The following is a 12,362-nucleotide window of genomic DNA, read 5'->3' on the forward strand; positions in this document are numbered from 1 at the left end:
TCATAAATTATTCTATTTAGCGAGGAATGTGTGGCGTTGGATCTAGATGGCCAAGGTGGCCGAACATTTCTACGTGTTTTGTTACATTTGGCTATGCACGATTATCCACCGTTAGTTTCCGGAGCGTTACATTTGCTTTTCAGACACTTTAGCCAAAGACAAGAAGTTTTACAAGCATTTAAACAAGTACGTTATGCGTGAAATTACGATAGAATCATTAACAGGCGGAGAAAAGAAACAAGAAAGATTTATTAAATTATTGCGAATAGGTGCAACTTTTGGTTTCCGATAGCGACGTTGAATCCTATAAACAAATAAAATCCGACTTAGATGTTTTACGACAGTCGGTTGAGAAATCGGAACTTTGGGTTTACAAATCTAAAGCATCGGAGGAACATGGTAATAAAAAGAAGAAGAGTAAAGAGGAAGAAGATGATGGAGCTACTCCTCGAAAAGCTCCGCCTCAATTGTCTACATCGGATAAAAAAGGTATTCCTGATAATCTTACATATGGAGTCATTAAAAAAGTAAAGAAATAATATAGGATATGGCGTATAAGAGTATAGGAATGTAGAAATATAGAAAAAGATATTGGAAAAAGAATATAGAAATATGTATAGAAATATAGGAATAAAATATAATATTCTTTCTAACGTAGAAATTATTTATAATTGTAGGATCTGCGATAGATTTAGACATTGGTCCGCCATTGCACGCAGACCAAGCGGAGGAATATAAAAAGATACAACAGATCCTAATTCGAATGAACAAGTTATGCATTCAAACGATAGGTGGTCAAATAAAACCACGAAAACACGAGCAAAGACTTTTACGCAACGTCGGAGTACATACGGTCGTCCTAGACTTGTTGCAAGTTCCGTTTGACGCGAAGGAAGACGTCAGAATGAACGAGTTGATGCGACTGGCGCACGATTTTCTACAGAACTTTTGCTTAGGAAATCAACAGAATCAAGTTCTTTTACATAAGCAATTGGATTTGTTTTTAAATCCTGGTATACGCGAAGCTCAAACAGTATGTAGCATTTTTCAAGACAATTCGACTTTGTGCAATGAAGTAAATGCCAAGGTGATACAGCATTTTGTGCATTGCATAGAAACTCATGGGAAACATGTACAATATTTGAAATTTCTTCAAACGATAGTAAAAGCTGAGAATCAATTTATTAGGAAATGCCAGGAAATGGTAATGCAAGAAGTAAGTGGTACTCGTATTGGCGAGTAAATCTTAAATCTTTAAACTTAGATTTTTGAAAAATATACGAATTAATTGCGCTTTTCGTCGTAGTTGGTTCAAGCAGGCGAGGACGTTTTGGTTTTTTATAACGATCGAGCTTCTTTCAATCATTTTGTGGAAATGATGCGATCTGAACGACATCGGATGGACGAAAGTAGTCCACTCAAGTAATTCATTTAAGAAATATAATAAGGTAGTAAACTATGTGTTATATCTTATATTAATATATATATGTATATATTTTAGATACCACGTAGAATTGGTTAAATTATTAGCTTGCTGTACAATGGGTAAAAATGTTAATACGGAAATTAAATGTCACAGTCTTTTACCACTAGACGATATCGTTGTTATGGTGTCGCATTCAGATTGCATACCTGAAGTAAGTTTATTCATAATTATTTCTGGAGAAATTGTATTTGCAAAATTACAGGTAATTGTTTTAACGTTTATTTATAGGTAAAGGAAGCATATATTAATTTCCTGAATCATTGTTACATTGACACGGAAGTCGAAATGAAAGAAATTTACACGTCAAATCATATGTGGTCGTTGTTCGAAAAGTCTTTCATTGTAGACATGGGAATTATAGCAACAGCCACACACGATCGTGAACACGCTGACACAGCTCTGGAAAATTATGTGACAGGTTGCCTAATGAATATCATTACAACGTTCTTTAGCAGTCCATTTTCAGATCAAAGTACTACAGTACAGGTATTGTATTCGTCTATTTCAATAATTTTAAATGAACTTTCTGGTTTTCGTTATTTCTCGGTACTGTGTCTATAAATACAATTTTAACGAAATCTAATTGGCTTAAGTGTTAAATTGAAAGGAATTATTCATCTTTGTTATTTACAAAACTTTTCACACGAATTTCCTAACTAATATTGGTATTTATTTAATGGCACTTCAATCTGTTAAGCACAATAATTTATTCGGATATAAGGAATTAACAAGCAAAAACACATTATTTCTTACCACATGTGTCTATATCATTTTAATAACAGCACAAAAGCATTTCTTTTATTCTATGTTATGTTTTATCATTCTCTTACGTAAAAAAGATTTATCTGTGATTATATCCATTTATATTACATTTCAGATTGTACAGCCAATATTTTGATTCTTTCGACTATTTGCACAATGAGATATTATATTTGTATTAAATTGATAAAATATTATTACTTTCTAATATTTCGATTGTATTTATATATAAGTATGGTTTATATAATTAATTCGCTATATACTTAGATACTTTACATTTAATATTTATTATGTTTCATTACTTAACTGCAGTACGTCATAATGGAGGTAATTTTTCGAAAAAGATATAGGCTGCTAGAACTAATGTAATAACTTGAACTTAAAAGTTATATTGTATCATAGTAAATTAAAAGTATATAGTGGTATCATGTAAAAATATCTCTAAGAAAATTGAATTTTCGAATACATATTTAAAGTATAAGCGTAATGAAATATACAGGCATATAGTATATCTACAAATAACATAATCTTAACATATGAAATAATTATGAGCAAAAGCCTGTGCAGTTATTCTGTCACTTAATTTATCTGATAATTTCTTGCTTTGCATGACAAACACATTAATTTTAGGTTTATTTAGAAAAGCCAAGTACATATCACAAACTTATGGAAGCATTAGTATTTATTTATATAATTTAATTTGTTTTATTTAACGCTCCATGGTATATATATATTTTGTTTTTTTTTTGGTATACTTGTTTGCCTATACTGGTAAGCCAGAGTAATATAAGTCGATAACTACAGCGTTAATATATTTTTTGATGTGTGCTTGGTAACTGGTGATTGCATCAGCGGCATGTTCTGTGTTTTTGGCATGCAACACCTGGCCTTCTTTGACTCATCAACATTGGTTTACTGGGTCTGGGTGCTGGGTCTATATGGTGGTGGGTTGATTTACTAATAGAAACATCTCCACGAGGCTAGACTTTATTGGAGCATCAAGGAAAGTGACCGGATTACTGATACTAATGTTACTGGCTATGTGAGTACCAAAATTGAAAGAAACGCTCACTCAATTTATGAGCAATTGTAAATACACTTGCAATACTAATATGGATACTGTTGAGATTTAAAACGAAGAAAATCATTTTTCACTACATATATATAATTCATTGAATAGTATAAATTAATCTGAGAAGTTTTATCATTCATAAACACTTTTGTTGTAAATAGGCGTATCTCTTTGTAAACGAATAACAGCACGTATTAAGGGAATTTGAAAAATATAAGTACAGATATGTGCTTCATCGATGTCACGATGGTTTTCAAATTTCTAAATTTAAATGTTGTAAATAGAAACTTTAATATATATCTCTGGACAATTGTACTAACACATTCACTGTCTTCGACGAACAAGCTTGCTGTATCTGTTCTTCTAACAATAAGTACTAGCCACAAATTATTTATTTTATTTGGAGTACTCTTCTGTATCTATTCTTTTGCACTTCACGCAGCATGAATCTGTGGTTTAATACATTATATGGAACTTTTTCTCTATTGGAGCTTGGCAATGAGTGTGTTATATTACGTACGAAAAACAATTCAAATAATAATAGTAATTTTATTATATCACGAATTTATAACGAATGCATCTTTGCTGTCTAAATTTGAATTTTCAATGAAAGATGCTTTACATATTAAGATTTTATTTAGATATAAATTGTAACAAAAATTTTAATAATATATATATTCCTTTTATATATAACTATATATATATATATATATATATATATATATATATACATTTATAAAAATGTTGACAATGTTAAAAGGCATTAAACACTTCTTTTTTAAAACAGACACGACAACCTATATTCGTTCAATTACTTCATGCGGCTTTTAAAGTCTCACAGTGTGGGTGGCTAAATGCTGGTCAAAGATTTAATGTCGAAAATTGTATAAGAACATTATCAGACGTAGGTAAGCTTATTTAGATTGCTCTTAATATTGCATTTACAATTTTTCTTTGTATCCATTTTATAAAACAAAAGATACAATTTATTTAAATTATCAGCTAAAGGAAGAGGCATAGCCATTCCAACAGATTTGGAGAGCCAAGTTGCTTCCATGTTCAATAAGGCAGCGATGCTTAGTAGACAAACAAGTAAATGGCTTCAAGCTGCGAAACAACCAAAGATAGAACGTACACAAAGTCAGGTAATTTTTGTCAAAAAACAATTACTTTATGTTTGACTAATTTCTCTAATAAACGTTAAACCTTTCGTAATCGATTTATAATTGATGTGATCTTTGGATATGTAGAGTGACTTAATTTGTGAGGAAGATAGTAAAGATCAGGTAAAAGTCACTCATAAAATCCTGATAGTGTATTAGCTTACTACACCTATAGTGCTCTAGCGTAGCATATTAGTTAATATTAGTTTGTAAGTAGCATAAAATTACGGACGAATATTATACATAAGATAGAATAACAGGAGTAAATGCATCATAGAAACGAAATATTTATGTGTACTATGTAATTATTACGGAATGATGTATTTTTATTTAGCTAATGCGTTTGGATCGAAGTATCATAGAAGGTTTACAAGACATAGTATCGTTATTGGAAGAACAATTGAAACCACTAGTTCAGTCTGAATTATCTTTGTTAGTGGATATACTCTATCGGCCAGAATTACTGTTCCCAGCAGCGAGTGACGCTAGAAAACGTTGCGAGAATGGTGGCTTCATCAAAAGGTAAATTATCGCTTTATACCATCGCAAGCTTTGTCTAATCCATTATCTTACCTATATTGAAGTATCGTTTCGATATATTGTAATGTAAATCATCGATAATAATCCTTGATCGTTTTTCTACCCTTCAGATTAATCAAACATACGGAAAAGCTACTCGAAGAAAAGGAAGAAAAATTATGTGTAAAGGTGTTGAGGACTCTCAGGGAAATGATGGCCATTGACCCTGAATACGGCGAGAAGGTGAGTTTTATAATATTACATTCTGCATGCAATTACAAGAATCGTATCTACTATACGGAAAAAGAGTCACATATTATGGAAAAGGGCATTCAGTTGTTTCCGACAAAACGTTATTGACATTAATTAGCGGTAACAAATCCTTCAGGCATGCTTTACGTATGCTAGCTAGCTTGGTAATTCCAATAATCGATATTTTGGAATGTAATTAGCGATCGATGTTATACTTTAGATATATGCGATAATTTCAGCAAATCTTTTTTTCTTTATTGGAGCTTACAGACGCAGCGAGTAAAATGCATGCGCAAATTTGGTAGATGATCTTTTGGCGCGCGATATAGCAGTAAAGACTGTATGTCGAAGTACAAGTACAGAGTATAGGTATAGCTATCGATGAAGATAATTCATTTGTGAATCGCTTATTTTATTAAAATAATATTAATGCTCCATCGATATACGTTGCGACAGGGGGAAGATTTTAAGAATACTGTTTTGGAGCATGCCACTTTTAATTGGGATTTGCTACCGTTAATTAGCACCGCACCTCGACCGATTTAACATGTTACCGTTCTCTAAGTTCTAGTTGAACCTAAATTTACGAAGATTTGTGTCTCCATATCCACTCGTTCTTTACATGTTTGCCGAAAAGCTAAATGCCCATATGTTCACGGCACATTTTAGATGATCAGCATATATACACGATCGACAGTTTTTTAGTTGGCAATATATACATATATTAAAAATAAGGAGAAGAAAAATATATGCGAATGAGATAGAAATACACAATAAGCTTCGTGAATATATTATACAAATTTAAAATTAAACAGTGTTCGGGTGAGTAGGTTTCGTAGAATAGATATGTAGGTAAAGATGTTTTCATGCTGCAAACGAAGAGCGAGGGTGTCATGGAAGAAGAAGAAACAGAGCAGAAGGCCGAGTCACAAGAAGGCCGAGGAACAGACTCTGTCGATGAGTCTGAGACTCGTCATATGACTCAGGAAGAGCGGGTAAAAATTAAAGTAGATAACAACGGTAATTTGTGGGCACAACGTATATAAATTGGCAACATGAATTTGATTTATACTAATGAGAATTTTATCTCACCATCACTCTATCGTTATTTATTATCTATATATTTATACAATTTTTGATATTGAATACTTTCTCTTCTACTATTTTTTTTTTTTTTTGCCTTTCTTATAAATTATCATATACGTATATACACGCATAGGGCATCTCGCTGATAAACAAGAAATCTAATCTGCTGATGTATCTTTAATATTAAGACCACAACTATTTATATGATATTTAGTAGCTGCTTGCTAACAAGCTACGTGATACATAATTCAATTTGCTTAAGTACAAAATACGATGTACGTTGTGTAGGTAACCTTATGTGCATGTGCTTGATTAATTTTACTACATTATACACTTTGATTCATTTTCTATTCCATTTTCTACTCTAGTATTAATTTATTTCTTCTGTTCATACATAAAATATAATCATCATAGCGTAGGTATGTGATCTCGTGTATGACAAATAATTATGATTTACGATAGGAGGTATTGTACATTGTGACTATGTCGATTTACTTGAACATAAGTAATTGGATTGATAAGCAGATAGATGTTTTAAATAAGTTGAATGATTTCAACTTATCGTGAATCAAAATTTCTAGATTTCAAGTCTCCAGAGTATTATTATTACGTAGTGTAAAATATCTTTCCAAGTACAATTCAGTATGGGCATAGAGTTTAGAAATAAGAAAGTACAGTATATGTACATACACTTTTACTACAAATAGGGTGTACCAATACGTCCATAGATCTTTTTACTATTTTTAATGTAAGCCATACATATAATTGATAGCATGAGAGCAGCAACGTAGAACGTAGAAATCAGATTGTATTTTAAATATAGAATTATCGAATAATTAATAATAATGCTAGAAATTCCAAGAGTATATACATATATACATATAGTACATCTACATATACTGTATGTAAAGCATTTAATTCTCTTTGCTATATCTCCTCATATATATGTTTCATATACTAAACATGTTTGAATGTACGACTTATAAACTTTATGTATGATACCTACTTGATTCATCGTGTATTTGCCCTAAAAAGATCTGGTTCCAAACAAATTTTTTTCTACTGTACATTTTCCAAAATATACAACAATGTCTTTTTTTGCATCTTTTTAAACATTACAAACTATGTGTAAAGTTAATTATATAGGATATTTATGAAAATACCGAGAACTGTGCAAGTATCTTTTTTACTCTGAAGCACAACTAATGTATATACACATCGATTTAATTATTTTTGGTATTAAATCAATATTATTATTGATATTTTTATAATATATAACAAACAATGCACCGGTGTCCCTTTAAAATATATTCAATTTTTTTTTTTAATTATTATGCACGATGTATTGGTACATCTCAATTGATTCAAATTTGTTTTATCACACCAACGTGTTTCCCCTTTCCTTTTTCTCAGGGAGATGTACTGCGGAACAATCTCCTGGTTCGTTACTTTGGAAAGTCCTTTATACAGAAACCGGAAAACGTGGAAATTGGAGTATCGCATACTGCTCCAATTACACATGGACCAGGGGGTATAAAGAAAATTTTGGAAAACTAATTTTTCGCCACAAAGATAAGGAACAACTTATTTTAAGTATTTTGTTTTCTATAGCTAAACTACTGAGTCGGGCAGGACGCACGTTGCACGAGATTCAAAGTCATCTCGATCGTGAAGGTGCCTCAGATTTGGTAGTGGAGCTGGTGATTAAAAGCGTCCACTCTCCGAGTATATTTGTGGAAGCTATAGAACTTGGCATCGCGTTGTTGGAAGGAGGAAATCCTATTATACAGAAAAGTGTGTTCAATAAACTAATGGGTGGTGACTTGAGTCAATCCTTTTTCAAGGTATATTACTGATAAGCTAATTCTTTTTAAAACATTATTGATAAACGACTAAATTAGATAAAAATAAAAAATATAATCTACCTACTTCAGTGTTAGATAAATTAACTTGCTTAAAAATAGAGATATAGTTTAAAATAAAGGATGTAATTTCTGCAGGTGTTTTACGATAAAATGAAAGACGCTCAGCAAGAAATAAAATCCACGGTTACAGTGAACACTTCTGATATAGCAGCGAAAGCCCACGAAGACAAGGAACAGAGCAAAGAAATAGAAAAGATATCAAAGAAGCGTACATCAGGTATAGTAAAACGATATTCCAATAACTTTCATTTATATCTTTTAACATTGATCGCTTCTTCGTACAGGGAAACCCAATGGGATAGTAATAACAGACGAGCTACGAGAAGAATTAAATCAAGCTGCATCCTCTACCGTACAAGCGTACGCGAATGTGCGTAATCTTGCTTCCGGCGAAGATCCAACGAACAACGCAGCTCTGGGAAGTGCGTTGGAAGATATGATAGCAGAAAAATTAGAAAGGCATCGTACGGGAACAACTGGTAACGAGAGAGACGAAGGGCAATTGAGTGCGAAAGTTTTAGTAATGCAGCCAATTTTACGTTTTTTGCAATTGTTGTGTGAAAATCACAATCGTGACTTACAGGTAATTCTCTTGACTTTCGGGGATATTAAAAATATTTTCTTTAATATTATGCCTCGACTGCGGATGTTTATGCACGATTGTAAATATAGTTTCAAAGTATAATATTCATTATAAAATTTAGTAGATGAAAAAGATTTAAATCTTTGCGCTAAATTCCATTTTTTCATAGCGTTTGTAGACGCGTGAATTTGCATAAATATCCACAATCTAATGATAATATTTACTACATTGAAAATATTTCTATGTTTTTATAGAATTTCTTACGTAATCAAAATAACAAGACGAATTTCAATCTGGTATCCGAAACGCTCATGTTCTTAGACTGTATCTGTGGTTCAACGACTGGCGGATTAGGATTGTTAGGGCTGTATATAAATGAACAAAATGTTGCGTTAATCAATCAGACATTGGAAACACTGACAGAGTACTGCCAGGGACCGTGTCACGATAATCAGAACTGTATTGCAACACACGAGTCTAACGGATTAGATATAATAACAGCCTTGATATTGAACGATATTAATCCTTTGGGAAAAACTAGAATGGACCTGGTGTTAGAGTTAAAAAATAACGCTAGCAAATTGTTGCTTGCTATAATGGAAAGTAGAGGAGATAGCGAGAATGCGGAAAGGATTCTGTATAATATGAATCCAAAACAATTAGTTGATGTCGCATGCCGTGCATTCCACCAAGAATCTTTGGACGATGATGGCGACGTGGATGATTCTTCTATAGATGGCGAAGAAGGAGTATCACCCAAAGAGGTAACGATCTTACAGATAAATAAAATCTTATTTCTCCTTTAAGAATAGTTAACAAGGATATAATATAATTATTGGTAATTAATTGTTCTTTTAGGTCGGGCATAATATTTATATCTTGTGTCATCAATTAGCACAGCATAATAAAGAATTATCATCGATGTTGAAACCATCTGAACAGAATAATGCAGATCCGAAAATTAATAAGGCATTGCAATATTATGCGAGTCATACAGCCCAGATTGAGGTACAACAGTTACATTTGTACGTACATAATAATTTACTGCTTACGTATCTTTCAAAAACTCGTAATTTACATTAGATCGTTAGACATGATAGAACGCTGGAGCAAATTGTCTTCCCAATTCCTGAGATTTGTGAACTCATTACTTTGGACACGAAGATTAAAGTATTAAATACTACAGAACGCGACGATCAAGGGTCGAAGGTTTCTGATTTCTTTGAAAGGACCGAGGATATGTTTAACGAAATGAAATGGCAGAAGAAACTTAGAGGTACGATGTTTTAACGTTGCTATAGTTAATGTAGTTATTTACTCTTGTTCGTTGAAATCTATTTACATATATTTTTATAATTTTTCAGGGCAACCAGTATTATTCTGGATGAGCAGTTACATGTCACTTTGGAGTAATATTTTATTCAACTGTGCGGTACTCATAAACCTTATCGTAGCTTTCTTCTATCCATTTGTAGATTCTGTGCCTAGTAAGTTCTTATACTTTTCTTTTTTTAATTGACAGATTTGCGCTAAGCGAACGTATTTAAATATCTATTTTCTTGCTTACTGTAGAATTGAGTTCACACTTATCTGCCCTTATCTGGGCGGTGATGCTTTCGTCAGCTGTTATTGTCATTACCTTACCTCGAGAATCCGGTATACGAACGCTAGTAGCTTCAACGATATTACGGTTGATTTTTTCTATAGGACCAGAACCAACATTATGGTTACTTGGCTTTCTTACGGTAAATTCAAAGCAACGTACTTAAAATGAGATCTATTCTTATAACGTGACTGTCTGTAATCGATGTATGTTTCAGGTTGTATTAAAAGTTGTACATCTTATAAGTATTATAGGTAATCAGGGCACTTTGACAAAGAGTCTAGAGCAAATAGTGACAAACGTTGAACTTTTGTATCATATGTCGTATCTTATATTTTGCGTTCTCGGCATTTGTATGCATCCATTTTTCTACTCAGTTTTAGTACGTATTGCATCACTAAAGTAAATCGCGCTTAAACTAAAACCAAACGCATACTAAATTTCATATCTTTTTCTAGCTTTTTGACGTAGTGTATCGCGAAGAAACGTTGCTCAATGTAATAAGATCTGTTACAAGGAACGGAAGATCCATCATACTTACCGCTGTATTGGCGTTAATTCTAGTTTATATGTTCTCCATTATCGGTTTTATGTTTTTCAAGGACGATTTTCTGGTAACAGTCGACGAGGAGCTTGTGTGTGAGTGTTATAATATTATACTTTATGATTGCCTTTTTAATAATAGAGGTATTGATTTTGTATGTTTATTAATTGCAGCATCATATATGGATGCAGCGGCGGGTACTTGTAACATTGCTGATAATGAAAAATGCGAAGCAACGGAGACAGTATCCCGATATATTCGCGATGGTATTTTTCTTCTCCTATAGAATACCGTTTATATAGAAATATAATATTGGATATAATTAATATAAGATTATTATATTTTTTAGCATGATATTATTATAAGAAATATAATTGTACGAAATTACAGTAACATCTTCATGTTTGTGCAGTGAACGAAGAAGACAGTCAGGCAGATGTAATTAACGTTGGAGGAGAACTAAAGGAACGGGCATGCGATTCTCTTGTTATGTGTATTGTTACAACTTTGAATCAAGGTTTAAGAAATGGTGGAGGAATTGGAGATATTCTACGGGCCCCATCTAGTACAGTAAGTATAGAAACAAAACCCGAGGGAAACGCTATTATTCATATGCATGTTAATTATATTAATATGCATGTTAATGTTGCAGGAGCCCTTGTTCGTTGCTAGAGTCGTATACGATCTACTGTTCTTCTTCATTGTCATAATTATCGTTCTGAATCTTATTTTTGGTGTTATCATTGATACGTTTGCTGATCTCAGATCGGAAAAACAGCAGAAGGAATTAATATTGAAGAATACCTGTTTTATTTGCGGTAAGATTATTGATATAATTATATTGCCATTTCATTTATGATATATTGTATCGTGCACATATTGTTAACCGATTTATCGTACATTGCTGTTGTTTGTAACATTTCATTCGCAGGACTGAACAGATCATCTTTCGATAACAAAACGGTTTCCTTCGAAGAACACGTGAAACACGAGCATAATATGTGGCATTACCTCTATTTCATTGTTCTGGTAAAGGTGAAAGATCCTACGGAGTTCACAGGGCCAGAGTCTTACGTGTACGCGATGGTGAAGGTAATAGTCCATAGAGCTTCAAAAAATTAAAACATGCTTAAACTTTTAAGCTCTGTGTACTTTTTACAGGATCGAAATCTTGACTGGTTCCCGAGATTAAGGGCCAAATCGTTGGCAGCAGACGAGGGCGAAGGGGAACAAGTAGAGTTAAGAAGTTTACAATCTCAGTTAGAATCCACGCAACAGTTAGTGAAATGCTTGTCTCAACAACTTACCGAGCTTCGCGATCAGGTAATTTATGTTTGACAATTATTTCCAATAGTTGGATATTATTTCCG

General features: G+C 32.6%; 1 protein-coding gene across 12 annotated transcripts in view; it reads left to right on the plus strand.

Moving 5' to 3' along the window:
* Positions 1 to 12,362, plus strand: part of LOC126868434 (inositol 1,4,5-trisphosphate receptor) — a 48,209-nt gene that overhangs the window by 34,038 nt on the left and 1,809 nt on the right. For 3 of the 12 annotated variants that reach the window (XM_050623842.1, XM_050623844.1, XM_050623843.1), the window contains 29 exons: positions 21 to 186; positions 270 to 489; positions 678 to 1,216; positions 1,307 to 1,422; positions 1,502 to 1,637; positions 1,715 to 1,972; positions 3,210 to 3,287; positions 4,105 to 4,225; positions 4,320 to 4,462; positions 4,568 to 4,603; positions 4,815 to 5,002; positions 5,131 to 5,242; positions 6,133 to 6,246; positions 7,751 to 7,868; positions 7,949 to 8,181; positions 8,338 to 8,479; positions 8,547 to 8,845; positions 9,100 to 9,609; positions 9,704 to 9,853; positions 9,929 to 10,121; positions 10,210 to 10,332; positions 10,418 to 10,590; positions 10,666 to 10,830; positions 10,907 to 11,087; positions 11,166 to 11,258; positions 11,405 to 11,562; positions 11,645 to 11,810; positions 11,924 to 12,084; positions 12,154 to 12,315. In XM_050623842.1, coding sequence (XP_050479799.1) covers positions 21 to 186; positions 270 to 489; positions 678 to 1,216; positions 1,307 to 1,422; positions 1,502 to 1,637; positions 1,715 to 1,972; positions 3,210 to 3,287; positions 4,105 to 4,225; positions 4,320 to 4,462; positions 4,568 to 4,603; positions 4,815 to 5,002; positions 5,131 to 5,242; positions 6,133 to 6,246; positions 7,751 to 7,868; positions 7,949 to 8,181; positions 8,338 to 8,479; positions 8,547 to 8,845; positions 9,100 to 9,609; positions 9,704 to 9,853; positions 9,929 to 10,121; positions 10,210 to 10,332; positions 10,418 to 10,590; positions 10,666 to 10,830; positions 10,907 to 11,087; positions 11,166 to 11,258; positions 11,405 to 11,562; positions 11,645 to 11,810; positions 11,924 to 12,084; positions 12,154 to 12,315 — 5,254 coding nt within the window. The remainder of the gene's footprint in view (positions 1 to 20; positions 187 to 269; positions 490 to 677; positions 1,217 to 1,306; positions 1,423 to 1,501; positions 1,638 to 1,714; positions 1,973 to 3,209; positions 3,288 to 4,104; positions 4,226 to 4,319; positions 4,463 to 4,567; positions 4,604 to 4,814; positions 5,003 to 5,130; positions 5,243 to 6,132; positions 6,247 to 7,750; positions 7,869 to 7,948; positions 8,182 to 8,337; positions 8,480 to 8,546; positions 8,846 to 9,099; positions 9,610 to 9,703; positions 9,854 to 9,928; positions 10,122 to 10,209; positions 10,333 to 10,417; positions 10,591 to 10,665; positions 10,831 to 10,906; positions 11,088 to 11,165; positions 11,259 to 11,404; positions 11,563 to 11,644; positions 11,811 to 11,923; positions 12,085 to 12,153; positions 12,316 to 12,362) is intronic. The other 9 variants (XM_050623850.1, XM_050623851.1, XM_050623848.1 and 6 more) reach the window with 6 other exon arrangements.

The sequence above is a fragment of the Bombus huntii genome, chromosome 8 (assembly GCF_024542735.1).
Source record: "Bombus huntii isolate Logan2020A chromosome 8, iyBomHunt1.1, whole genome shotgun sequence".
In the NCBI taxonomy this organism is placed as follows: domain Eukaryota; kingdom Metazoa; phylum Arthropoda; class Insecta; order Hymenoptera; family Apidae; genus Bombus; species Bombus huntii.